This window comes from Dromiciops gliroides, chromosome 2 (assembly GCF_019393635.1).
Source record: "Dromiciops gliroides isolate mDroGli1 chromosome 2, mDroGli1.pri, whole genome shotgun sequence".
Classification (NCBI taxonomy): domain Eukaryota; kingdom Metazoa; phylum Chordata; class Mammalia; order Microbiotheria; family Microbiotheriidae; genus Dromiciops; species Dromiciops gliroides.
The window spans coordinates 146922068-146934268 of record NC_057862.1 but is presented as its reverse complement, the minus strand read 5'-3'; the positions used below and the strand labels follow the sequence as shown (position 1 = coordinate 146934268).

Below are 12201 nucleotides of genomic sequence, written 5' to 3'. Positions count from 1 at the left end.
TTTATGGAGAAGGGATAGATATGTTTCCTTCCCACTTCTTTGGGACCAAGATTGGTCATTGAAATTAATTTGAGTTTAATCTTATTTTAGTGTTGTTTTTATTTGCTTCATTTTAGTTGTGTTTACTTTTCTGTTGGTTTTGCTGTCTTAATTCTACATCAGTCCTTTAAAGTGTTCTTGAATGCCTTATATTTGTTGGGCCTTAGGACTCAGTAACATTGGATCACATTTGTATGCTACAGTTTATTCAGCCATTTCCCAAATGACTCTTACTTTCTTTTTAGCTTTCTACTACCCCAGAGAATGCTGCTGTGAATATGTTGTTATATCTGGGCTCTTTCCCCTTTTTTGATATTCCCTTTGCTGGATAAATGTCTAGTAGTAGGATGATTGATTCAAAAGATATGAACAGTTTGTGGGTCATCCTACAAAATTTCAAATTTTTTCTAGAACATTTGGATCAGTTCACAGCTCCACCAGCAGCATGTTGGTGTTTCTGTTTCTTCACTGTCCCTACAGCACTGACAGATGCCCTCTTAAGTAATTTTTGCTAATTTAATGAATTTAAGGTGACATCTCAGAGTTCCTTTAATTTCTGTTTCCCCTATTAGTGATTTTAAGATGATTGTCTATGATTTTCTAGGACTGGCATCTAGGAGGCAAATGTGACGTCTATCTGTGGGGTGCTGGAAGGCATGGACAGCTCGCTGAGGCTGGTAGAAACGTGATGATTCCAGCTGCTGCTCCTTCATTCTCACAAGCTCAACAGGTAACTAGGTTCAGTGATAGAGGAGACATTTTAAAGGGCTGAAAATTCTGATACCAGCACTGACAATAACTTTATGGTAAAGATGTATATTTCATGACCTTATTGTCAGGAATTCCAAGTAAAGTGATTATAAAGTATACTTTACCAAAAAAAAAAAAAGTTCTACTAAAATTAGCTTCTTTAGGTTAATTTAAAGATGTAATTTAGATGATTTCTAATAGATTTTTAAGTGAATTTTTTCCCAAGTGAATTGTCATCATAATTCATTACTATGTATCATAATTCATTACTATGTCATCATAATTCATTTCTTAGTATGTATTCATAGAAATATTATGTAGAAAATTATTATAGAAATATTACTATTTTTTACCATGCATATATAGAGACCCCTAATTAATGATTTCCTTTTTTAATCATGCATACTTCTTTGGACATCTAAGTTTCTCTTAGCCTTAAAAAAAAAAAATCAATGCTTAAGTCTCCCAACTCTTTAACTGATCTTTCATGGCCAAAATAATCTTACTAGTGTTCAGGTCTGATCACATTCTCTCCTGCTCAAAAAACTTAAGTCATTCCTTTGCTTATAGGATAAAACATACTCAGCCAAGGGCAGCTAGGTGGCGCAGTGGATAAAGTACCACCCCTGGATTCAGGAGGACCTGAGTTCAAATTCGACCTCAGATACTTGACACTTACTAGCTGTGTGACCCTGGGCAAGTCACTTAAACCTCACTGCCCCACCAAAAAAAACAAACCCAAAAAACATACTAAGCCTAACACTTCATAGTCTAGCTCCATCCACCTTGTTAGCCTTATTTCACCCTATCTCCATTTATATACTTTACATTATGACTTGTACCAATCATTTCTTCCTTTCCTCCTCATAATGTTTTGGTTTTGGTTGTATCCCTCTTCTGAAATAGCTACCTTCATATTTTTCCATCTTGAAATCCTCCTCTTTATTTATCATTCAGATGCTACCATAATCCAGTATTCCTTGATCTCTCTTTCTTAGAATATTCCTTTAAACTTATTCAAGTCTGCCTTGTATCACAATTATTTGTTTCTGGTATGTATCTCCCTGGAAGGGTTGTAACTTTTTTAGGGGCATTAATTGTGACATTTTTCATCAATATGTCCTCATAACCCAGATAGTATAGAACTTTAGAAGTAGTAGATGATCAATAATATCTATTGAATTGGAGTTGGGATTGCTGATCTGTATTTCTTTTTTCTGTACTTCACATGATTTGTAGGACCTATTTTTGCCTGCTAATCTCTATTACTTATCTGCTCCTGGTACTAGTCTCTGAAATAAACCTTCTCTTTCCTAACAAAGTTATCCAGGATCTCACAAAACTCTGGAAGAGTTAAGCTATTTTCATAGCCATCTTAATAAACTAGCAGGATTGTAATGGTCAGGGAGAAATGGCTACTTTAACTTCAAGATTGAGGATCGGGTAGCTTTATATCAAGCCTGAGAGAGTACTGTTTAGCATGTTGTAATTTTAAAGCTTATATATTAACAGAAATTTAAAGTGTGACTCCTAAGTATGTGTATATGTTTATATAATAAATTTGTATGTGTATTTTTAATTCCAGGTCATTTGTGGACAGAATTGCACCTTTGTTATCCAGGCCAATGGCACAGTATTGGCTTGTGGGGAAGGAAGTTATGGCAGATTGGGACAGGGCAATTCAGATGACCTTCATGTATTGACAGTTATTTCAGCATTACAAGGTTACATTTTTTTTCAATTGAAAATGTAGATTTCATCAAAACTTTCTGGGAGTTAATTGATAGATGAAATTAAATCCAAAGGTCTATATATGCATTTATGTGATATATATGTGTGTGTATAGCATTTTCACATAAATTTAAATGAATAACTAGATATTGAATTCTTTCTTGCATGTGGTAGATGCATGGATACAGCTTTAATTGCTACATTTTAGCAGTATTGTTTCTGAAGTTAATTATTAAGTAATGTTAGTATCTGTGGAACTTATAAATATCATTGTGAGCCACTGAAGAATATAATCAAATGCTTGGAAGATGCATAAATAAGGGGTCAGCTAGGTGGCACAGTGGATAAAGTACCAGCCCTGGATTCAGGTGGACCTGAGTTCAAATGTGGCCTCATACACTTGACACTTACTAGCTGTGTGACCCTGGGCAAGTCACTTAACACTCATTGCCCCCCCCCCCAAATTAAATGCATAAATCATAATTACCTTAATGACATTGCTATAATTTTACATGTATTTCATTTAAAAACAAAATAGTTTGCACATGATAATAGAAAGTCATGTTAAAGGATTTCAGAGCAGCGCCTCTCTGTCAGAGGGAGTTTTTACCAGAAGAAAAAACATCAACAAATAATTCCCTGAAGGAATGACTAGCTCTTGTTTTTAATTTTAGAAATGTAAAAGTGAACATTTTCTAAAAATAAAAGTATATGAATCACAACTAGAAAATAGACAACTTCTAATTTTATAGGATTTATTCTATCTTAAGCTTTGCGATGGTTCTTTTCAACAACTAACTACAGTTTTGCTAGATAAATAAGGAAATTTTATTTTTAAAATAAGTAAGCCATTATGGATATTTTTAGAGAACTTAGTTATGCTTTGAATTTGTTATGACAAGTATGTTGTGGCTGCACAGAGTTTAGAACTGATAGAGATGAATAGAAAAATTTTTATATAGCATTGCTACCTTTTTTTTCTTTTTTTTTTTGTAGGCTTTGTGGTAACACAACTAGTAACTTCTTGTGGCTCTGATGGACATTCCATGGCCTTAACTGAAAGTGGTGAGGTCTTCAGCTGGGGAGATGGAGACTATGGCAAGCTCGGCCATGGGAACAGTGACCGGCAACGCCGACCTAGGCAAATAGAGGCTTTGCAAGGAGAGGAAGTGATTCAGGTTAAGAGAATTTATCATTCATTCTTTATTTATTTTTGTTGTTGTTGTTTTTGTTTTTTTGGTGAGGTAATTCGGGTTAAGTGACTTGCCCAGGGTCACACAGCTAGTAAGTGTCTGAGGCCGGATTTGAACTCAGGTACTCCTGAATCCAGGGCCTGTGCTTATCCACTGCGCCATCTCATTCATTCTTGTTTTTTGTTTTTTGTGTTTTTTTTTTTGCGGGGCAATGAGGGTTAAGTGACTTGCCCAGTGTCACACAGCTAGTGTCAAGTGTCTGAGGCTGGATTTGAACTCAGGTACTCCTGAATCCAGTCCTGGTGCTTTAACCACTGTGCCATCTAGCTGTCCCTCTCATTCATTCTTTAAATGTAAACAAATTAGTTGCTTCACAGAAAATATAGGAAACATTATAAAAGGTCAAAAATAAATGAATTAGAATTGATATTGTCTGAATATAGACTGAAGCATGCTATTTTTCACTTTCATTTTTTTTTTAATTCAAGCCTTGTACTAAGTGATTAACATGGAAATGTTTTACTTGATTACACATGTATAACCTATATCTGATTGCTTACCATCTCAGGGAATGGAGAGTAGGAGGAAGGAGAGAAAGATGGAATTTAGAACTCAAAACTTTAAAAAAAAAAAACAAAAAAAACCCCCCCACAAATGTTAAAAAATGGTTTTAACGGAGCAGCTAGGTGGCGCAATGGATAAAGCACCGACCCTGGATTCAGGAGTACCTGAGTTCAAATCTGGCCTCAAACACTTGACATTTACTAGCTGTGTGACCCTGGGCAAGTCACTTAAGTCCCATTGCCCCACCAAAAAAAAAAAAAAAACCACACAAAAAAAATGGTTTTAACATTGAGTTATTTAAATTATTGGGGGACTAGGCTGGGTTTTCTAAAAGTATTACTAAATTATATCTTATATCTTAATGACTATTGTACCAGTTTTAGCAGTAAACATTTATTATTAATTAATATCACATATTATTAAAGTATTGACTGCCTGTCTCCCTGTCTTCCCCACTCACAGGCTTACTGGCCTAAGCAATTACATACCTAGCTATTGAGCCAAGAGAGCTAGCAGCTAGAGGGAGAGCAAGATTTTTATCTTCCTTTTGGTCTAAGCTCCATTGATTGACATGACTTGGGAGGTGGCCTAGAGATCAAATTCCAAAGATCTAAGTGTGCTTCTTCCCCTACCTAATCAAAAGAATCAATCTGCATTCCTTTTTGTTAAGCTGAAAGCTAGTTTCTGGTGTGAAGGGGAGGGAGTTGCTAAAACTAATGTCTGGGTTTCTCCTAGAAATCCATTATTAATAATTATTTTCTCACAATATGTAATTGGAGAAAAAATAACTTTATATATTAAGTACATATAATACTATATAATAGAAGATTTTTAAATAGGAAATGAATTTTGGTTATTTCAGCTCAGTGATCAAATGCAATCAAGACAAACTTAGTTTCTTTCTCATATAAATGGTTTTACTGTGAAATGGAATTGAGTTCAGTGTGAGGAGGTGTTGCACCACTTTTGATAATGAATATTTGGACTAGAAATATGGTAACTTTGAATTTCAGGCTGTTATTATTTGCTGAGCTGAAGTTAATGTATAAAATAAAAGACTTCTTGAAAGCCAAACAGTTGTCCAGTCCACAGTTAGCTTTTTAAAAGAAACTCACACTTAGTTTAGCCTTCAGCTTGACCTTCATGTGGAAGAAACATAAAGGTGGAATAAACTAGTATTCAGGTCCCTAGATTGAATACTTAGTTTCCATGATTGTGGAAAAGAGTGTTAGATTGAGTCAGAGGACCTCAAATCGGCTTCGAATTCCATTGCTGCGTTTTGCTATACCACCAAATTGTGTCTTCTTCACCTATCAGATGAGGATGTTAATATTTACACTACCATCCTCACAGAGTTGTGAGGAAAAGTACATGCTAAATTGTAGGCATGTGTATAAATGTGATTTAATAGTCATAAAATGATTTTTGAATTAATTAATTAAACTTTTTAAATTGTTTTAAAATATGTGTATTAATTAAGGCTGCTAATTATACTAATGAAGTTTTTTAAAATATGTTTTGTTTTGTTTTAAACTTCAGATGTCATGTGGCTTTAAACACTCAGCAGTGGTGACATCAGATGGCAAGCTTTTTACGTTTGGGAATGGTGACTATGGTCGTTTGGGCCTTGGAAACACTTCTAATAAAAAACTTCCGGAGAGAGTGACAGCATTAGAGGGATACCAAATTGGACAAGTATGGAAGGAGTCTGTCCAACAGTGCATCTGCTAACGATTTCTTGTCTCTTCAGTGTTCATTTATGCACCCCATCCTTAAGATCATGCTAGTTAGTTGTATTGCAGGTTCACTTCTTCATCCTTTTTTTCTGGTTTTTGGAGTGTTTTTTTTTTAATTATGAAAGTATTTTATTATTTTCCAGTTACGGAGTGTTTTTTTAATTCATTGCTACATCGAATTTTTTTTCTAATGTGAAAATTTAAATATTAACACATGCCTTTATTGTAAGATGGCAAAATATAAAATATAAAATGGCCCTCTTCTTTTCTAACCTTCAACAGTAGATCATCCTGGATGTATCTATGTTCTGTGCTGAGTTAGAAAGGAGAAAAATTTTGATTATCATTTGGAAACTTTATTTCAGTTGTCCTTTTGCAGGATAATAATTATTTTGGCTCTTAAATAATAATTATATATGCGTTGTGGTAAGAATGTAGAGGTTGCTGTTAGGGGACCAAGGATCTCTTCCTGACATGTAGAGAGTATAAGTACCCTCTTAGAGCCAAAGAAGTTAAGAGAGAGAGAAATATTAGCCTACATGTGGATTGTTACATAAGATTGTCTAGTAGTTATTGAGTATTTTTAAGGCATGGTGTACATACAAACCTTTTCCTAATTATTAAGTTCTTGGATTGCTAGCTAAGGCCAAGTATCATTGTTATCAAGGATGTAACTTTTAGGTAGCACCAGATATGGTTTGGTTCTTAATTCTGTTCTAACATTAGGAACTGAGAACTATTGATGCATTACCGCTAATAACTTATAAGTAGCTTTTGTACTGCTATTCTAGGAGAGAGTGAAGAAAAATATTTTAGAATTGGGGAGGTGGGAATAAAGGATTTCAAACATGTGGAAATTTGTTTTGTGATGTTTTGGTAAGCCTACTGAATGTTCTTTCAATAGGTGGCTTGTGGATTAAATCATACCCTAGCTGTGTCTGCAGATGGTTCAATGGTGTGGGCTTTTGGAGATGGAGATTATGGAAAACTTGGCTTGGGTAATTCTACTGCAAAGTCTTCACCACAGGTTAATTCTCTTGATCTTCCTGTTTTTCATAATCTTTAAACATTTTGACTATGTACCATTTTATTTTTAATTAATATTGTTTTATGAAAGAAAGCATGGTGTTGGCTAGAGAATTAGCCTTACAGTCAGGAAAAACAGAGTTCTATTCCTGTCTGTGGAAGACACTGGATCTATGACCCTGGGCAAATCCATTTCATCTCTCTTGGCCTGCAAGTTTCGGAGAAGGTGCTGACCTGCATTCAAAGAAGGAGCTTCCAACAATGAAATCATAAGCATACTTTAAGAAACCCTTCTCTTTTGTTACTTTATAGTAAAATTGGTAGCAGCCTGAAAAAACTGTATGACCCAGGGCAAGCCAGTTAACTCTACCCCCACCACCTAATAATTTTATCGTAAAATGAGATTTTATTTTAATAATATGTATGTGTTAAAGTTAGGAAATAGCATAGGTCTTTTTCCCCTTAAAATGTATGTGTATAACTATAGTTTTACTTTTACAGAAAGTAGATGTTCTTTGTGGAATTGGAATCAAAAAAGTTGCTTGTGGCACACAGTTTTCTGTTGCATTGACAAAGGATGGTCATGTGTATACTTTTGGACAGGGTAAGGAATCTTTATTTTTAAAAATCAGTTTGAACAAGTTAACAAAGAGTGTAGGAGTCTAGTGGGGTGGAAGATGGGGAAGGTGCATCTAGAGAATATTAATTTCTAATTCCCTTTCTGTCTTCATTACTGGCTGTATGTTTTTATGGAGTTGCAATCAGTGGGTACATATAGTTTTGTCTTTTTCTATGTAGCATTTATTTTATATATATCCATTTGTACATATGGCTGTAGGCCACATATTTTAATAGTTTATAGTTTTTCATATATTTCAGTAACTTCTTTTGTGTTATTCAATTATTGTTCATATTTTTAATCCATCAAGATCTGTCTTCTTACCCTCATAAGAAAAACAAAACCCATTACAAACACAGATAGTAATTCAAAACAAATTTCTACATTGGCCATGTCCAAAAAACTGTTTCATTCTGCTCTGAGCCCTTCACTTCTCTGTCAGGAGGTAGGTATCATGTTTCATCATTAGGATTCTTCTGGAATCCTCTTTGGTCATTTTGTTGATAAGCACAATAGTATTCCATCATATTTATATACCATAACTTGATCTTCCATTCCCCAGTTTATAGACATACCCTCAGATTTCCATCTTTGCCACCTCAAAAAGAACTAGAAATATTTTTGTACATTCTTAGAGTTTGTTTTGCTTAAGACCAATCCCTCCCTTCATCTGCCCTCCCTCGGATTCCCCTTCTCTCATTTCTTCCCTTTCCCAACTATTTCCCTTTTGAATAAAATGTGTTTCTCTGTGTGTGGGTGTGTGTGTGTTTTCTTTTGACCTGTTTAGCTAATTTCTTTCACCCACTCCCTTCTCTTTGTGTTATGCACTCTAATTATATGAGATCATTTATCCTAACCTTTCTTTCCCTTCCCCCAAGCAGTTCCTCTTCCCCTCTCTTTCCATTCTTTCTTAAGGTAATCAAGACACAACAGAATCACTCTCAGGCCATGTCTAATTGAACTCCCTCTGTCAACCCTGATAATGATGGGGTTCAGAAAAGACGTGTATCATCTCCCCATATTTGAATATAGGCAGAGTATCCTTGTTTCGTTCTTTATCATTCATTGTTCATTTATGTTTATGTTTTTATGTTTCCCTTCACACCTATGTTTAAACTTCAAAGTTTCTTTGCAGCTCTGGTCTTTTCATGAGAAATATGTGGACATTTTCTATTTAATTAAAGGTTCATTTTATCCCCTGTAGAATTATACTGGGTTTTGCTGAATAAGATTTTCTTGGCTGCAAACCCATATCCTTCTGGAATATCATATTTCAAGTTCTCTGCTTCTTTATAGTTGTGACTGCTAAATCATGTGTGATCTTCATTGTGACTCCTGGGCACTTGAATTCTTTCTTTCTAGCTATTTGCAGCATTTTTCTTTGACCTAGAAGCTCTGGATTTGGTGTATGAATATTTCTAGGAGTTTTCAGTTTGGGGTTTCTTTCAAGATATAACCAATATATTCTTTTTGGTTCTGTGCTGCCCTCTGGTTGTGAAAGATATAGAGAGATCTCTTACATGATGTTTAGGCTCTTTTATTGGTCAAAGTAGTCAGATGGTCCAATGATTCTTAAATTTTTCTTTTCGATCTGTTTTCCATATCAGTTGTTTTTTCTATTGAGATGTTTTCCCTTTTTTCAGCCTTTAGACTTTATTTTATTATTTATTGCCTCATGAAGTTATTGGTTTATATTTAGTCCTTTGTAATTTACAGGGAGTTTGTTGCTTGAGCAAGGTTTTGTGAGAGACATAATAATATACCAAGTTGTTAATTTCCTTTCCAGTTCTTTCTTACATGGCTTTTATTTCTTTGCCACTTTTTTTCCTCAAGTGCTCTCATTCCATTTGTAAAAACTTTTTAAACTCTTTCTTTATCTCTTCTAGGAATTCTAGTTAATTTGTGCCCAAGCTGTGTTTTTCTCTGAGGCACTGCTTATAGATGTTTTAGTCATTCTCTTCTGGGTTTTTGTTTTGAAGGTCCCTCCCACCATAATAGCTCATTGTGGTAGGGTTCTTTTTTTGTTTGCCCTTTCCTCCTGACTTTGGCCTTGATGTTAGCATTGGGCTCTGTCACACTTCTGGGCTGGTCCTATTGCTTCTTTCTTAGTGTATTGAGTATTGTGTTACTCTAGGATCTCAGGGACAGGCTGGGGACCTGCAAGCTTTCAGTGCTTCCAGAGTGGTCTGATCCAAGGCAGAGTTTGATTGCTGCCAATTCCTGACCTGGGTTTGGATCTGAGCAAGAGTAGCCTGTTGCTGGACTCTGCCCTTTTCAGCTAGATGGAAAGCTCTGTTGATTTAGAATGGCAAGAGTTGTAGACTTCCCTTTGGTTTGGGATTCCTGCCTTGATTATTTCTCTGCAAGCTGAGCTAGATGCTAGAAGTGAGACCCTGCTTTGTTCGTGGGGTCTGAGCCAAACCGATGCAGCTGCTGCTACTGGCTTCTGAATTTCCTCCTTTCTACACACAAAAGCCCAAGACCTCCCTCCCCTGGGATGCCACTCCCCTCTGTGGGTCCTCTTTTCACTTTGTACCAGATCTGTGACCTGGAACTGGGTAGTAGGCAGCAAAACTGCCATTTGGCACCTGTCTCCTCCCACAGCCTCAGTCTGGGTCTGGCACTTCCTCCTGCCCTGTGCTCAGCCTCTCCTTGAGCACAGCAGTGCTCTGAAAGCAGCATACTCCTGCTCTGGCCACATATCCTGTGTTAGCAGACCTCATCTGTCTCCAGAGGACATACTGTTATGTTTTGGGGGATTTCTCCCATCAGAATTTGGGCTGGTGCATTTTCTAGTTCTCTTTTTACATCTCCCATACTTAGGGCAATGCCTCACAACATAGTAGGCACTTAATAAATGTGTATTTACTAACAAAAAAATGTAGACCTGGAGCCAAGAGATCTGGATTCAAGTTCTGCCTCTAATCTGTACTAGCTCTATGACCTTGGGCAAATCATTTAACCTCTAATTGTCCTACTCTACTCTCAAAGTGTGGCCTAAATTTCACAGAAGGTGCAAAGGGAGTTTCCTATACCAATGAAATTACAGGTTAAAAAAAAAAAAAGATTGTAGAAGAAGGGCCACATAGTACAATTTACCTTATATTCACATTTTTTTTAGATTAACTGAAAGTTCTATATTACATAAAAGTATAATCAGAAAAAAAGAGGTGAAAGTGGAAGAATATCTTAGTTTATCTATGGAATCTAGTCTAACAGTTACAGGATTTGGATCAAGGCTAAGATTTTTTATAAGCCAACTAGCATTTTTTAAAAGGCAGACTATTTGGGGGGCATCTAGGTGGCACAGTGGATAAAGCACCAGCCCTGGATTCAGGAGGACCTGAGTTCAAATCCAGCCTCAGATACTTGACACTTACTAGCTGTGTGACTCCAGGCAAGTCACTTAACCCTCATTGCCCTGAAAAACAAAAACAAAAAGGCAGACTATTTCACAAGAATTATGTTCTTCTTTCCCTTCCCTTCCTTTCCCTCCACAAACACTTATTAAGTACCTTCATTGTATGCTCAGGTGCTAGGAGAAATTAAAGATAAGTAAGGTATAGCTCTTGCCTTCAAGGGGATCTTAGTCTAGGTAGGGAAGGTAAGATATGTACCCAGGTACTACTAAAACTACTTAAAATCTGTGTGTAAGAGAAGTATATAATAGCATGAAGGCGGATGATCTCAATTTAGTTCAAGCACCAGGATAAGACTTGGGGGAAATTTGTCACTTAGGCTTTTTTTTTTTTTTAATAAGTTGGGATGTCATCAGGCAGAGATTGGCAGGGGCAAGAGACATAGGTAGCAGTGTACTGAAATGCAGAAAAGCATAGGCCGTGCTTAAGGGACATAAGTCATCTGGTTTGGTTAAAGTGCAGTGACTGCCATTAGTGCAAGATAAAGTATGTGGTGTTCATATTCCATCTGCCTAACCAGTCATCTCTTCCCCTAATTTTTCTCATATATATATACAAAATGAATTTAAAAAAAAAACTCAAGAGATGTGTTGTACTATTAAATGTTTGCTTTTTGGGGTGTTACAGACCGTTTGATAGGCTTGCCAGAAGGGCGTGCTCGAAATCACAACCGACCACAGCAGATTCCAGTCCTGGCTGGAGTTGTTATTGAGGATGTAGCAGTAGGAGCCGAACATACACTTGCTTTAACATCAACTGGAGATGTGTATGCCTGGGGCAGTAATTCAGAAGGACAGGTACATTGATCTTTTTTGTCTGGTTCTTTGCTTGCAAAATTGTAGAACATTTATTAAAGGGTTAGGTAGTGGACATCTATTGGATCTACTAATTTTCTTCTTGCCTCCTTTTAAAAACATTTTATTTATTTTTTCTCTGTTGCTTCTCCAAAAGTGATGTACTATTTTCTTTTCTCTAATAGTTCAGTACCTAACTCAGATTTCCTTTTTGCCCCATTCCCCATAGCGATCTTAAAGATTTCAGCATTTACATTGGTATTCTTTTAAAAACTGCAGGCTCCTTCAGAATGAGATGTAATAGTGTTCTATTCTGACCACATCTGTAGT

General features: G+C 36.1%; 1 protein-coding gene across 1 annotated transcript in view; it reads left to right on the top strand.

Annotated features, from left to right (window-relative positions):
* HERC1 (HECT and RLD domain containing E3 ubiquitin protein ligase family member 1) overlaps positions 1–12201 on the top strand; it is a 219291-nt gene that overhangs the window by 192608 nt on the left and 14482 nt on the right. Inside the window, 7 exon segments of the mRNA XM_043980938.1 lie at positions 644–769; positions 2375–2513; positions 3517–3698; positions 5817–5972; positions 6918–7040; positions 7541–7643; positions 11705–11874. Coding sequence (XP_043836873.1) covers positions 644–769; positions 2375–2513; positions 3517–3698; positions 5817–5972; positions 6918–7040; positions 7541–7643; positions 11705–11874 — 999 coding nt within the window.